This window comes from Petromyzon marinus, chromosome 22, assembly GCF_048934315.1.
Source record: "Petromyzon marinus isolate PM22_M1 ecotype Great Lakes invasive population chromosome 22, UKy_Petmar_22M1.pri1.0, whole genome shotgun sequence".
Taxonomy (NCBI): domain Eukaryota; kingdom Metazoa; phylum Chordata; class Hyperoartia; order Petromyzontiformes; family Petromyzontidae; genus Petromyzon; species Petromyzon marinus.
The window spans coordinates 15,184,969-15,200,812 of NC_133688.1; the positions used below are offsets into that span (position 1 = coordinate 15,184,969).

The window sequence follows — 15,844 nt, forward strand, 5'->3', positions numbered from 1 at the left end:
AATCACCTGGAATGCGCCGATTCTGTTAGATCTCAGAAGCAGGGTTGAGATGTGAGAGTCACTGGATGGGCGGACCACAATGCACTTCAGTTTTCTGCGGCCCACGTGAACAGCAGCCAGAGGGCAGTGCAGCATATTACTTTGTTGGACTATACTTTCTATGCTCCCGTGGCTTTGCTCCACACATTTGTTTATCGACGTGCGCTGATGAGCGTGGTTTAAATATAGGTCGACGCCGGCGACCCACGCGGCGTGGGAAGGCCCGCTCTGGGTCTTGGTGTGCACGTGTGTGTGTGTAGTATGTGCAGTATGAACCTTAGGTAGCATGTCTTTGCAATGCGCCGTTGAAGCGAGGTTTAACTGGGAAGGTGCTGCGTGTGCCGTGTGTTTCGCAGGAGCTCTCGAGCTGTGGGTGGAACCGCAAGGAGAAGCACAGCCTGGCGCCCAACGTGGTAGCGTTCACTCGCCGCTTCAACCACGTGAGTGTCCCTCTCGCTCTCCCTCTCTCTTGCTCTCTGCCTTGCGTGCTTCTCCGTGCCAAATCCAGTGTCAGAGACCCTCTGTCTCTGTCTCCCTGCCAAACCCAGTGTCAGAGACCCACATGTCGAGATCATGGTTCTGTCTTTTTCATGACCAATCCAAGTTTCATGCAGATGATGGGGCTTTGAAGCGTCTATGAAGAACACATGCAACTTGAGTGAATGTTATGAATACAAAGTTCATTAAGGTCCACAGTGTGCAGTCACTTTTTTAAGTGGAATTATTTTTGTAAGTAATTGTGCATGTGGATAAGTAATTTCACGCATTGAACAGTATTTATGTTATGCATAAATATCGGAAATAGGAAAATGTAAGTTATTTTCTTTTGTTAGCCAATCATTAGAATCAGATGGCCTTGGAACATTTGTAGATTTCATACCAAAGATAGACATACATATATCACTTCGATAAATTTTTTGACCAACCTTTCCCAATCAATGACTGTAGTTTTCAGTTAGAACGTACTTCCAATATATTAGGTCATAAACATTCTCAGACTTGTGAAATAATTTTTCCCCCCCTTTAGTTTCCCCCCCCCCCCCCCATAAGGGATAATGTGAATTGATGCGCTGTTGTGTTTATTTTCTCCTGCATTTACACCGTTTTTCCTTTCAAATGTTCCATCCTGATTACGTTCGGCTCGACCGTCGGGGGCCCAACCAGTCATAGAGTAGACAGTGGGTCCAATGCGCAGTGACCAAAAAATAATATCACATCAAATGTCTAGACTCTGCTCCCTTGACATCACTAAAAAGAGGACACATATGTTAACAATCCATCATAGTAGTTTCATAGTTCTTTGGATATACAAAAACAGAACAGAAATGAGCATATGAATAAGTAGATGAATAAATACACAAGTATGTACACATATATATTCATTTTGGAGGGAGGGAATAGGAAAATAACACATTGCATTTACAACTCTTACAGTATCACTGAACAGAGTTTAATATTTAAACTACGTTTTCACTTGGCTTGTCGATGTGGGTGAGGAGAATGCCACACGTAATTGGGCTGCCCTGTGTTTTGTTAAATTGTATATATTTTCTAAAGGAGGTTTAACGGTCACCCATGTGGTGCTAATTCTCACTGTCCATTCCGGTAAGCCTGTGAGAAGGCCCAGTTCTGTTGAGCAGCATCAGCCCAAACGCATGCTGGGCAAGTGAAGAGCAGGATCATCGTATTTCTCTCACAGCCAAGTGTTTTACAATCCCAGCATGTAGTTTCAGTAGCTTTGGCATGGAAGGTATAATTACCTTGGAATGGTGCTTCAAGCTGTACATGCTGCTGCATAATAAAAAAGTTTTCATATCGTCATAACAAAAAAAAAATTGCAACAATTTATGTACTACTTAAAATGTTTTATTGATTTTTTTTTGCATGTATGCAGCCCTGGGATAATAATTGAATGGTACAAAAATATGAAATTTGGCATACTTAACAACATGGTTTTCAGCTATGGTATTTGTGTTTTTAGCAAACAAGGCAAAGGCTTTTACAGTCGTGCTTATAGTATGGGCACAGGACTGTTTTTTGTGATAAAAAAAACACTCGCCTTTTTCAACGTTAGCGACGGGGCCTATACCATTTAGATGTACGTGCACTTGGGCACGTGGATTAGTCTTTTGAAAGTCTGGGAAATGTACCCAGTACTCGGTGGTTGCTGGCTCATTGTTCTCACATAGTGTGTACACTCTCTAAACCACATCTCTCCAACCCGCACATCCAGTTAGCACGGTTGGCTACGTACGGTGCAAAAGAAGTTCAACATACATAGCCACACATTTTAAAGGAAAAAAAGTCAAATACTTACGAGACTGCCAGGTTCGCATTAAAGTGATTTGCTGCGTTAATGTGTTTTGAAGCATTACTCATCTCATGTTTATGGTCCTGAACCAGAGAAATATCAATAATTTTAACCGCTCTGATAACTACAGACTTAGTGCAGCCTGGAAGCGTATTATTAAGTAATACACAATACATACATTATTACATTTCCTTATAGAGGAATCACATACTAATTAACTGATTACTAATCTATTATATAATTACAATACCTCCCCCCCCCACCTCCGCCTCTGATCTCGAAACGTGATGGGGTTCAACGATGAAGGAGTCATCCTGCACTATTTAAGACCGGAAGCAGGTGGATGGCTTCACTATTCTGGCAAATCACCCGAAGATACTGGATGTCATTACCAGCGAAACGTCGTACACATATTCGAAATGCTGTGGATTCACTCTTCATACACCCCGGTGGGCTGAAGAAGTAACTTATTGGCGTTTTGTTAACGTGACGCATTTTTTACTGATTGGCCGTGTCGGGTGGTAGAGGGTTGCGACACATTTATACTTTCGCGATCTTACCCAAAAACCTTTATTATGAACTAGCTGTATTACCCGGCTTCGCCCGGGACTTGGATTGGCCACACCCGGCCGCCTTTGTCTCCCCAGTGGCGATGTTGACACACCACAGCAGTTACTCGTTTGAGGCTAAGTCGACCTAGGGGAGGCTCAGGACCGGTTAAAATAATCGTCACCGGTGGTGGCCGTGAGCGGGAATCAAACTCGGGTTGCCGGGCTCGTAGCGCAGCGCGCTAACCGCTACACTACAATGCGTTACGCTTCCATACACACAGAAACACACACAGACACACAGACACACACAGACACACACACAGACACATACACAGACACATACACAGCGCGCTAACCGCTACACTACAATGCGTTACGCTTCCACGTGCGAGGGTCACGTGACAGAGTTGACGTCAGAGCTCACTTGCCGTGCAAAACATATATGCATTATTGAGCTCCCCCCCCCCCCCAAAAAAAAATACAAAAGTGTATTTTTAAAATGTTTGCATAGTGTACAGTCTGGAAAGTACCCACATGGCAAATTTCAAGTTTGTTGTATGACGGGAAGTACGCTAAACATTTTGAACAGACACATTCACAACTCTGCCTTTTATATATATGGAGATAATACTGGTCGCGAAAGCCTACGTGTTAAGCATACTGTGTCTAGTTGGGTTTTTTTTGTGGACACGTTTTACCTCGGCTTAAACGCTTGCACAAAATAAGCGGACAGATATATACAGTGAGGGGAAAAAAGCATTTGATCCCCTGCTGATTTTGTAAGTTTGCCCACTGACAAAGAAATGATCAGTCTATAATTTTAATGGAAGGTTTATTTGAATAGTGATAGACAGAATAACAACAACAAAATCCAGAAAAACACATGTCAAAAATGTTATAAATTTATTTGCATTTTAATGAGGGAAATAAGTATTTGACCCCTCTGCAAAACATGACTTAGTACTTGGTGGCAAAACCCTTGTTGGCAATCACAGAGGTCAGACGTTTCTTGTAGTTGGCCACCAGGTTTGCACACATCTCAGGAGGGATTTTGTCCCACTCCTCTTTGCAGATCTTCTCCAAGTCATTAAGGTTTCGAGGCTGACGTTAGGCGACTCGAACCTTCAGCTCCCTCCACAGATTTTCTATGCAGGCATTCACCTGTGGCTCGGACGTGTTCACGTCATCGGTTTCTGAAACGCGGCGAACCTCTTTAATTTCTCTTGGGACGCAGAGGCCAGGCAATGGATGCTATAACCACCCTATGCGTGATCGTGAATTGATGAACGTCTCCTTTTATTAATTGCAGTGCATTTAATTAAGAAAAAGGAAAAATTTGCAGAACTCAAATTTAATTGCTCCCGCCACTGCTGACGGAAAGGCCCCCACAAGAGCGAGCTGCGTTGGCTTTCGAGCCTCCGATTAGCACGGTTTGGCCACGTGCAGTGCGAAAGAAGTTCGACATACATAATACACACATCGGGGGGTATTTTTTGGCCTACCCTTTCACACTGGCCAGACGTCTCAGAAGAGGTTTGGCTACCCACATTTTACCTCGCCACATGCGAGCTGAAAATCGAATAACTGCAGTCTACCCATTTTTACTGCTGGGTGGATAGAGTTGGCGAAATGTTCCCATTTATTCAATTACCGTGCCAAAAGATCGAACCAGCAGACTGGATCGCAAGTCCCTTGTGCTAACCATTTTCATCATGGCAGCATCCCATATTTACTTCATACTGTATATGAATAATGAGCATAGAGGAAATCTCATCGCCTTGCAAAATTGCATGCATTTCTTGTACATTTTTGCCTATGGGTCTTCTAAACTCATACTTTCCAGCAAACATTTGATTAATCCGGAAAACTCTGGACTGGTTTCAACCTTCTGTGTTGCATCGGTAATAAGGTTTGTTAAAAGATTCCTGTTTTTTTTGCCAGATTTGTTTCTTGCGCAAAAGAATATACTGTCGAGAGTTTTCATTTAATATATAATCTTCATAAAGTTACTTTTATTGCATTTTAGCTTATTTTTACCAGCTTGGTGAAGCACAGTCAAATGAAATCTCCCATTGTTAGGGCAGTCTGAAGAGCAACACTTGGATTGTGTATACATTGAACGTAGCCAACCGTGCTAATCGGAGTTGTAAAGAATATACCAGAAGGAAGATCTTTCCAGACGGCCGCAGAAGCGCATCTGAAAGTGCGCGCGATGCGGTGACCGTCTTTGTTCGATGGCGAGCCAAAAGCTGCTGCGAGGATGACCGGAGTTCGTGTGATGGTTTTTGCCCCTTGACGAGAATCAGCAAGGTATCGTGGTTCATTTTGTGGCAAACACTTTTTGTGTAACGCGTGCGCCCTTGTAACGTATTTGTTCGGCAACCGAAAGCCCAGTGCTTCTCGGATTAGAGAACATAGCAAGTTGACGACGTCGTCGGGTATAGCAAAAGCAGGCTTGGGGCAGGACACGACCCGTAGAATGGATGATGGCCAGTGGTCGAGACTAATGAAATAGTAGCAGCTAAAGGTGGGAGCACGCCTTTGGAGATAAGAGTCACCAGATCGACTCGCCTACCGGAGCTAGATGGATTGTCGCATTGTGAGACGGCGAGAGACGGTGATGGCTTTTGGGAAGGCCTTCATCTAGCAGTGGGTAGAACGTGGCTGGTGTTAACCTTTTTGACTTCTTCAATAAGGCACGATCAATGAACACAGGTTGACACACGAATCGGTTAAATGTGTGTCTTAATGTAAGGAAACCCCGCTAGAAGGGTCCTCTTGTAAGTCAAGGAATATGCTCGTGAGCAGAGTATGGGGCTGGCGTTGTGGCTTCTAGCCAAGAATGAAAACGTTTACAGCCCTTTCCATTTCAACTTCACAATTGGAGGCACACTTGACTAAAAGTAACTCCAAGCAGTGGAACTAAACACGTGAAATTATTTAGAGGTATTTAACAGTCTTTGGATCGGTACACGGTCGGTGGATGTTTGGAATGACATTGCCAGGCACACATTCCAGTTAGCGGTTACACTATTAGCTATGTATCAAGCGTGTGTTAATATTTTAGCAGTACACGATTTCCCTACATATATACACATCAGTTATACCGTGACCACAAAAGGATGCTCCTCGATTTATTGTTGTACAGGTTCTTTTTTTGGGTTAGATCGCGTAAAAAATATATGTATCGTTAAAACCCGCCACCACCCGACACAGCCAACTTGTAAGGGTTGTCACGTTTCAGTTTCATTTATTTGGTATGGCCCTGTGAGCCATTCGGCTCTTGAATCGGGTGCAACTGCAACAAAACAAAAAAACATGAACAAGAAAACATCTTAAAGTGACTATGTGACTGCACAAACAGAAAAATCCAGGATAAAACTGCAAAGTCTTCCAGAAAAAAAAAAACGTGGCCAATTCGTCACTAGTACAGCACAGCGGTGTGTTGGAGAGCCAAGCCACAACATTAACAATTTGAGTACGACGTTTCGCCAGTAATTGCAACTAGCTTCATCAGGCGACAACCAGATTTGTGGAGAAGTCCACCTGATTCGTTCCTTATATAGAGGCGTAGATGTGGTGTCCACGCTTCTGCGCACTTGCACAATGTGGGGATGGGGGTGTTACTGAGGCAACGTACATTATGCATGTGCATTATGCACGTGCATTATGCGAGCCCTTTAAACTTGCCTTCCTGTCTATTGTGTTGGGTGGTGGCGAGTTTTAACGACACATTTATACATTTACGCATTTTAACCCCCCCAAAAAACCTCTATTTTGGATATTGGTCGCGAAAGCCTGCGTGTTACACTGTACAGGTGCTTTACTCTTTGGTTCTTTCGGTAAAGTCACGTTGGTATAAAATGAAATAAAATTTCCCGACGTGACTTTACCGAAAGAACCAAAGAGGATGGATTCCTGCAGTCACGAAAGCTTCAAAGACTGTGTACAGGTTATGTTCGCTTGGCACAACAGAAGGAGTTGTGATCAATTTTAAAACCTGTTACTCGTTTCAGGCCGAGTCGTCCAGAGGGAGGGAGGCCCACAGCAGTTTTCATGCACCAGTTGTCATTTGTATGCAGTACCAGCAATCGGAAATATGTCAATAGGACCTTCTTCTACTGCCATATGCATGCACGCAAACCACACTCTACAAATATACAAACAGTGTGGCTCTCCAATCCGTTTTCGGATTGTGCTGTTGTTCGTTACGATGTCCGACGTTTCTCCCCACGTGCCGTGTGTGCGCTGCAATGGGGGGGGGGGGGGTGGTTATCGAGGCTGCGATATAGAACACTCGGACGTGTTTTTGAGAGCCGAGAAACACGCGGCACAATCCGATGGCACGTCGGAGAGCTGCGCAGCACAACCGTGGACACCTTCACAGTGGTAGTATCCAATCGGTATGCTTGAGTTGTTGTTGTGGAGACTGGGCGATCATTCATCGATGTTCGGTCGCCAGGTTGTTGTGGGCTGCGTTGAAGGCCGCCATTTTCCGCTCCTGTGTATGTATCTTGAACTTATTTTGCACCGTACGTAGCCAGCCGTGCTCATCGGAGGTGCTCCTGATGTAATTATCTGGCTCCAACGCCTCAATACAAACTCATTGTTGTTGCTTCGCATCAATATCAGCCGCACGAAGAAGAAGAAGAATACGTTTGTGTAAATTAGAAACACTTTTCAAGGCAACACTCGTGTGTGTAACCTTGTGAATCGCCCTCTTGCTAAGCGTCGCTTCCTCGGCAGACGGATGTGCGCGTAACGATTGGCAGCTCTAATAGGCGCAGCATACGCTGTGGTGACGTTTGTGTTTATTAGGAGCATGCAGCTGTAGTTTTCCTTTAGCCATGTATGGTGTTGACGTTGAAGAGAGCTGTCTTATGATGGGGGTTCTTTAAATGTTTTTTTTATTGAAATTATGCTTTTGACATTCAACATTGTATTTTACGTGATTGAAATGCGGCTTTCATGTGTGACTGTGAATTACCATCGTCGCACATTTGGCTTCAGTCTTTTGATAATTTAGGGCAGTCAAAGCAACTTTAACCTTTCCTCATGTTGAAAGAATGTTTCCAGGATTGAGTCAGTGGGGGCTTCATGTAAGTTGCAAATCTCTGAGATATGGGACTCATTCTTTTGAATGAAACAAGGTTTGTGGTTGCCAATTGTTCACTTTTGTGAATGACATATTAGTAAGGAGCCAAAAATATTTGCACTCAACATTGTTGATGTACACAAAGGTTTTGTTTTCACCATAAATGGGAATTGCTTTCTGCTAGTCATACAGGAGATTCCATAACCGGTGAGTAATTATATATTTTGGTTACAATTTTTGCAAACAATTTTTTGCCCCTTCTGACAAATATCTGTCACGTCCTAAATGCAAGCGTTGTCCTATTAAAATACCAGGCGAAATATATTCCCACGCTAAAGACGTGTGTGATGGGATATTTCTCGGAAGAGAAAGCCTTCAGTAGTGCGTGTGAGAGAGACATCGACAGCTGCACATACAACTATGTCTGCATTGCAATGAAGGTTACTGTTGAGCCTCGTACATTTCCACTCTGTTATCACATTACAGTGAAAGCAGTTCCATATTATTTGATTGTGCCCCGCACCGGTGATTCTAGTAAAGAGCCACTGAAGAGAAAATACCGTTCCTGTTTTAGTTAATGGTTAAAACAAATTGGCTCGTAGAAATGATCTTATTAATTTCAGGGAGTCACAATATTTATACGCAGAGTTCAATGAAGCGCGTGACACCAGCTTCATCGCGCCGCGTTTTGTCACACTAAATAATGTGCCATTGTACTCTTGGTTCTTTCGGTAAAGTCACCACGTAGAAGGGAAACAATAAAATAATAAAAAATATAAAGCGATAAAATTATCACGACGTTTCGACTGCAACGCAAGCAATCATCATCAGGTGTGAAAACCACAGCAAGAAAATTTGAAAAAAGTGGCGGTTTTTATTTCAAAATTTCTTGCTGTGGTTTTCACACCTGATGATGATTGCTTGTGTTGCAGTCGAAACGTCGTGATAATTTTTTTTTTATATTTTTATTATTTTATTGTTTCCCTTCTACGTGACTTTACCGAAAGAACCAAGAGTATGAATCCCTGCAGTCAAGAAAGCTTTAAATAAAAAAATAATGTGCCATTGATGAGTAGTTTTCTGCCATGCCAGTAAATATATAACCACATGTACTATCATGCACAAATCTTGACTTAAAGCTTTCGTGACTGCAGGAACTCATATTCTTTGGGTCTTTCGTTAAAGTCACGTAGATAGGTTGTGTTGCGATCGAAACGTCGTAGTTTTTTGTCATTTTCTTTGAACCTATCTACGTAATTTTACCGAAAGACCCAAAGAATATCATGCACAACTTAATACTTCATGATCTTTGTGTGCGTGTGTGTGTTTGTTTTTTCCAGGTCAGTTTCTGGGTAATTCGAGAAATACTTGAAGCACAAACTCTCAAAATCAGAGCTGAAATTTTGAGCCACTTCATCAAGATTGCCAAAGTGAGACCTTTTAACCCACAAGCAAAGATGCACATTGATTTAGTTTTGTCTTTGGGTGACTTATTTAATTGTACACCTTTATTCCACATATTGCCATGATCACTAAAATGTTGATTATCATGAGATGTTTGAAATCCACTGTGAACTCAAGGCATTATTGCCAAATCCACAATCAACATTCACCTAAGCATGTAAAATGATATAATGTCATGTGGGGTTGTGATTCACTCCATCTCCTCATTGGTAGAACTTTTATGAGCTTTTACCATTTTGGTTGCTTTTTCTACCAGCAATCTTCTTCGACCTTTATCTCATGTGGTTATATGTCTTTTACGCAAGTACGTGTTTTTATTAATGGTCAATACCATTCATAATACATTGTTGGCTATGCGTAAATAAGAATGCAGAGCCGTGGGATGAGATTTACATATTAGATTGATTTAATCATTGTGTTTTTTGCCCCTTTTACCTTGACTTCAGTTGTCAGGGCGACATCCGCCAGTCTTGAATGTGCACCACACCGTCAAGTGAACTGAGCCCCTTGACACCCACCCATGTCCTGTGTATGTGCGCCGATGTAACTAGTGATGTCTCTCGAAATGCTCTGATGTTGACATGAAAATGCCTTGCCATCTAACTGTGTTGCAGAAACTTTACGAGCTAAATAACCTCCACGCCCTCATGGCAGTCATCTCCGGCCTCCTCAGCGCTCCCATCTTCCGCCTCAGTAAAACGTGGGCGGTAAGTGGCCGCCTCACCTCTCTCATTCAACGGAAAACACCTTACAGTGTTCATCAGTCTATCTGGCCTCTCGATGTACCATTGCCCAACAAACACCTATTATTATTATTATATATATTTTCCTTTTGAGGCGATATTGTTGGCAGATGTGTTGCATTTATGTTGTTTGTGCTCATGCACCACACAGTATCACAATAATATTTATAGTGTTAGTTCCATTACACTGTATATCATGCTATGAAGAAAAAAACATCTATGTCTTGAGTTTCCTGGCTGACTGCTGGCTGGGATCCTGTCCACCCCAACGATAACTCTGTTTTTATTCTAAAAACTCCGTTGTGAGCAGCTTGTGGGCCACTGCCACTGAAATTAGCTGGGTAACTGGCTAGATTAAATTGTTTTTTTTCTGTAAAAAATAAACATTGCATTGAAATGAAATGGAGGAAGAAATTCAGAAGACATAATCAATAGCAACACCGAAGAGGTGGGAGTGATGAATAGAGAACACTGATACAGTTAATTTAGAATGACTCTAAATTTGTAATTTATGCTCCTATTAATGTTTTTTTTGACAGAATATTCTTTAAATCTTAGCGGATTAAAAAAAAAAACCCCCACAATACATATCATCTTGGCATGACTTTCAGAGCTCCTGAGTAAAGGATTGTTGAGAACCAATATGACAGTTACAGCTGTCTGTTATTTTCTGTCGCGGAGCAAAAGGGTTCACTACGAGTAATGTATATCAATAGTTGAAACTTACGCAAAATTCTTAAGACGGTTTGTTTGCAGTGGTGCTCAGGCAGGAACACAAATAATCACCACGTTCATCGTTAACACTGCTCCATGTGCCTTACACTGCCCTAAGAGGGTGTGCGGGACATTGTTTATCCCTGCATCGCGATATTTCTCACTTAACCTTTCACGACTTATTGTTTCCTCCCCACCCCACCCCCCCCCCTCTATATTTTTCCATGTTCTCGTGGTGTTTTGTTTTGTGAGGCACTTTGAGATACCATGGCATATAAGTGCTCAGTACATGAAAATCCTTCCCTCGCCTTAGCTTTATTGCAGAATAAAATATAGAGTGGGCTCATGTTGCTGGTAATGGCCCTTCTTGAAAGCAGAGAGAGAGAGACAGAAAGGTTGACAGAATTGTAACTAGTTGAAATTGCACCGTACTTTACACTCTGGGGCCCTGAGACAACAATTGGGAGATATCTTTTGTAACAAAAAAAGTTTCTATTCGATATAAACAAGGACTGTGTTAAGTCATAATTACATTAATTGCTGCATAATGTTATTTTTTTTATATTTATGCAACAGAGAAATGACTGTTGTGATAACACATACAATACGTTGTCGGTGTCAAAGACAAACGTGATTACAATTTGTGCGTGAATTTCCACCTTAAAATGTTGTGAGGCAAACATTAGCCTCCCAAGACTCTCCCTACCTGTCGGAATTGCCCACATTTTTTGCCAGTGAAATTGTCAAACCTGCAGCACTTGCCAAGAAGAAAGAGTTAGGATGCCTTCTCTGTCACATAGAAGTTTGCACATTAAAACGCTGCTTTTGTAGTGATAATCATGTTTCCCCATTTAATGCCTTGTGCTTGGAAACTTTGCGGGTATTTACCACATCTTGTAATTTGACAGCCACACATCATCATGTACATCCTGCCAATCCATGGTTGTTATAAGGGCCTCCTCCATACTGTGTGGGTCTTGGGGGTTATTTGACCATACTTCACCATAAAACGTAGTTTATTGCAGCTAATACAATTGCCCGTATTTGTTTTTGATTTAGGCCACCTAGTAGTAATTTTTTTAATAACAATAATTTCAATATAAAAGTACTACTCTGTGGCTTAACTCATCAGAAAACTTGGAGCATATTTGACCATTCTTGCGAGTGCTGTTTCAGTGAAGGCAGGGAGCATAGACTGGAGCATAGTACAGTTCAACAATTGCGTTTGCCGCATTGCCCTCTGCTGACATTGTAGCCCTGCAGCCGCCTACATCACCTGTTTTACGCACGTGGTCGCCCATCCACTGTCCAGGCTAAGCCTGCTTAGCTTGCTAGGTCCAATGCAGCTTCTCACCCTGTATGGCAACCGAGAGCTGATGAGATTGCGTACAATTCCGGCTGATTTGGTCAGAGGCGCTACATCATTAGAAACGCTACATATACTTTTTCTCTTTTTCTTCCTTTGTGAAAACAATTACGTTTCTGTGTCAGAGAGACCGCCCTTTGCGTGTGCGCAGACAGATTGTGTTTATGAGAGCCACCTGCTGCCTCTGTGCCGCTGTCGTGTTCGTGTTCGTAGTTACAAGGAGACTTTCTCTCTCTCTCTCTCCCTCCATTTGATAAAAAAAAACTGCAAACATCCGTTTGTGAAAGAAAAGCTTAGAGTAATAAACAAACTGTGAAAGAATAATTGTAAAAGGGAAGGCATTACACTGACAGGAAATTATTTAATGTGAGTGGCATTTCGTCCACAGCTGAATTGACAAATAACCCACACAATTGCAGATGTAATGGGTCAGATAAAATGTGTTTTTTGTTGCTGTCCACAATCTGCACAAACCTGGAAAAGTTTATCATTCTTTTAGACTTGCTTTGTTGTGAAATGCATTGTTCTAAATGCGAGTGTGAAATGGGGAAGATTTTTATATTCTTACTTTTTTTAAGTTGTAATGATAACCTAGCTACATATGACAACGGGAGTTCATAGAACACTGACCGAGCTAAAGTTTATTATGGTTTTAATAATAGACCAGCCCTGAATTTTTTGCACGGAATACATAACTCCTTTGATCTATCTAGGCGTTCACATTATAGTCCTTAATTTTGGGTATTGTTAAGCATCCAGTGGGAATTCATTGATGAAATTAAATAATGAGAAATTAAGCTAAATAATCTCTGTAGAATTTAACTTGTGTTGAACTAAAGACTTGCAAACAAAATACAGGACACCTGAATATATGCAGCTGCCCTGTTTTTAATGTTACTATTTGTCTAAGTTTGTCAAAGATCTTGCTGTATTTGTCAGCGTTGACCCATTGTCAAGCAGGAATTTAGCCCTTGGCTTTTGAATATATTTCCACGTTTTACTGGAAAAATGTGCTCAAATAAACACTGTGTGTGTGTGTATATCACATTGAACTTCAGGTTTTAGGGTTTGAAACATTAAAATCTGAACTGTTAGGATTAAAACCTTTGTGATTTACCACGTATTTACCTGTGTCAAATAATTCTGCTGTGACTTTTAAGTAGCTTCTTGCATGGTGAATCAACTTGGTATATAGTTGCAAAGCTTTTGCATTCTTTCTTATTCTTAGCCATGCACATACTTGGCATATTGGTGGAGAGTAGTTTACAAAAGCATTGACTTTTGGATGAGTTGTATTCTCAATTTCAGCTGATATTCTTCTTTAGGGTTATCCAGCCAGATTTGTCATGTGCTATGAAATTGAGGGTTTTATTTTTGTATTTTATCGGAGATTAAGTAATCCTCATTATAATGGACCATTTATATATGTTACATCCAAAACCTTTTGTCTATCCGCTGCTGGGTTAGGGCCTGCCCACCCTGTGTAGGTCGCGGGGTCTTTTGACCAAACTCCATGCTGGACATTGCAGGTAGCGTGGTGGATGTGGGAGCATGGTATAATGCTGCGCAACAATAGATCATCGTACTTTAATACACTTTAATGGAATAATAATGTGTGTATCATGCACGATATCACATGATCAGTGTTGGCCAAGGCCTTGGATAAAGTTGACGAATCAACTATACATCATTGGAGTAGAACCTGTAGTTTGGTCTGTATGTGTGTGCAGATTCCGTTCACTAATGTCTGCCTCTTGGCCCCTCGCTACCCCTCCCTGCCTCTCCACTGCCCAGTGCCTGAGCCGAAGGGACAAGGCGACCTTCGACAAGCTCGACTACCTGATGTCAAAAGAGGACAACCACGCGCGATTGAGAGAGTACATCCAGAGCCTCAAGATGACCCCCTGCATCCCCTACCTGGGTAAGCGCGTGACCTCGCGCGTCCTCGCGATGCGATCTGTAAACCACCGACGCGTAACGAGTTCCTATAAACCGTCGCTTGCTTTTTTTGTTGTTGTTGCATTGACCAGGGCCCCCCCCCCCCCATAGTTTAGATCAAGTGCCCTTGCCGAAAACATCTGGTAGTTGGGACGCATTTGTTCACCAAGCCTGACACCACCGATGAGAGAGACCATGTAGGTCGAAACCGGTGCAGGGTTTGCTCGTCCAAACAAATGCTAAAGTCACGTAGAACATTTTCTTGCTGTGGTTTTCACACCTGATGATGATTGCTTGTGTTGCAGTCGAAACGTCGTGAGAATTTTATTGTTTTATATTTTTATTATTTTATTGTTTCCCTTCTACGTGACTTTACCGAAAGAGCCAAGAATATGAATCCCTGCAGTCACGAAAGCTTTAAATCAAAATTCAAACATGCTGTTGAATAATATTGATCTGAAAAGCCGATCGGAAAATGGATTTAAAATATTTGTTTATTCGTATGTGGAGACAGATTGGAGGTCTGCTCATATTTCCTTGAGAGCAGTGTTTCTCAAACTCTTTTGGCCCACGGACCACTCAGCCGATGCCAACCACCCAGCCCCCCGCACGTGGTGACCGAATGCATTAACGTCTCTCTCTGTATACCAGAAATACAAAAGGATTCGTATTACTAGAACAACTTTTTTTTTAACGCAGCTCAAAGGTTGTTTAGAGGGGGGCGGGGCATAGGCATTTACATCTTAGAGCTAGGGTAGTTTACCTAACGTCATTTTAAAATGAAATATCATGAGTAAAATATGAATTGACGTCCAAAACAAAAGGTTAAAAACATTGACATTATTGTCCAGATCAAGATGTGTTTGCATCAAAGCCCCGCGGGCCACCTGGAGGAGCGTCGCGGGCATCCTCGTGGTCCAGGGACCACACTCTGAGAACTACCGATGTAGACCACCAGGTTGACCTAATAGAGCATCAAAGTGCATTACAGATAGTGTGCATGTGTAATGACGACTTGACACGCTTCTCTTGAGATGGCACTTTGTTGAAGACACGTTCACTTGACATCAGGCGAAGACCCCCACTGCAACAGCCCCGAGTCTCCCGCGCATCACCGTTGTATATGAACCTTCTCGCTGACTCTGGACGCTTGCTCCACCGGCATACTCTACCGTCCTCTTCCGTCACCTGACCACGCTCCCTTCTCGAACTTTCCCGTAGCCACCAGTCCCTTCGCACTCACAGCTGACACCCCTGTCATTACCTCCCGTGGCCACTAGTGCATTCGCACTGCAGTCTGACTCTCCTGTCATTGCTTCCTGTGGCCACTAGTCCACTCACAGCGTATGTAGGCTCTACTGTCGCTACACATGTATGTATGTTGAACTTCTTTCGCACTCTACGTACCCAACCATGTTAATCGGAGGTGCGAGATCAATTGCTGCTGCTGCTAGTTTTGTGCTTTCCATAATTGTACGTACATGCATATGTAACTATGTTGTATGCAATAGTCAGGAATAAGGCAACTATTATACACATTGTGTGTGTCCCAGAGTGTTATCATATTGCTCATCAGTGTAGACCGTGCTGATAATATAATTACAGTTATGATTACAGAACGCC

The 15,844-nt window shown here is 42.4% G+C and overlaps 1 protein-coding gene across 8 annotated transcripts in view; it reads left to right on the forward strand.

Annotated features, from left to right (window-relative positions):
• LOC116944948 (ras-specific guanine nucleotide-releasing factor RalGPS2-like) overlaps window positions 1-15,844 on the forward strand; it is a 226,099-nt gene that overhangs the window by 121,353 nt on the left and 88,902 nt on the right. For all 8 annotated transcript variants that reach the window (XM_032958926.2, XM_032958928.2, XM_032958930.2 and 5 more), the window contains 4 exons: window positions 396-479; window positions 9,337-9,426; window positions 10,075-10,167; window positions 14,078-14,204. In XM_032958926.2, the coding sequence (XP_032814817.2) occupies window positions 396-479; window positions 9,337-9,426; window positions 10,075-10,167; window positions 14,078-14,204 (394 nt within the window). The remainder of the gene's footprint in view (window positions 1-395; window positions 480-9,336; window positions 9,427-10,074; window positions 10,168-14,077; window positions 14,205-15,844) is intronic.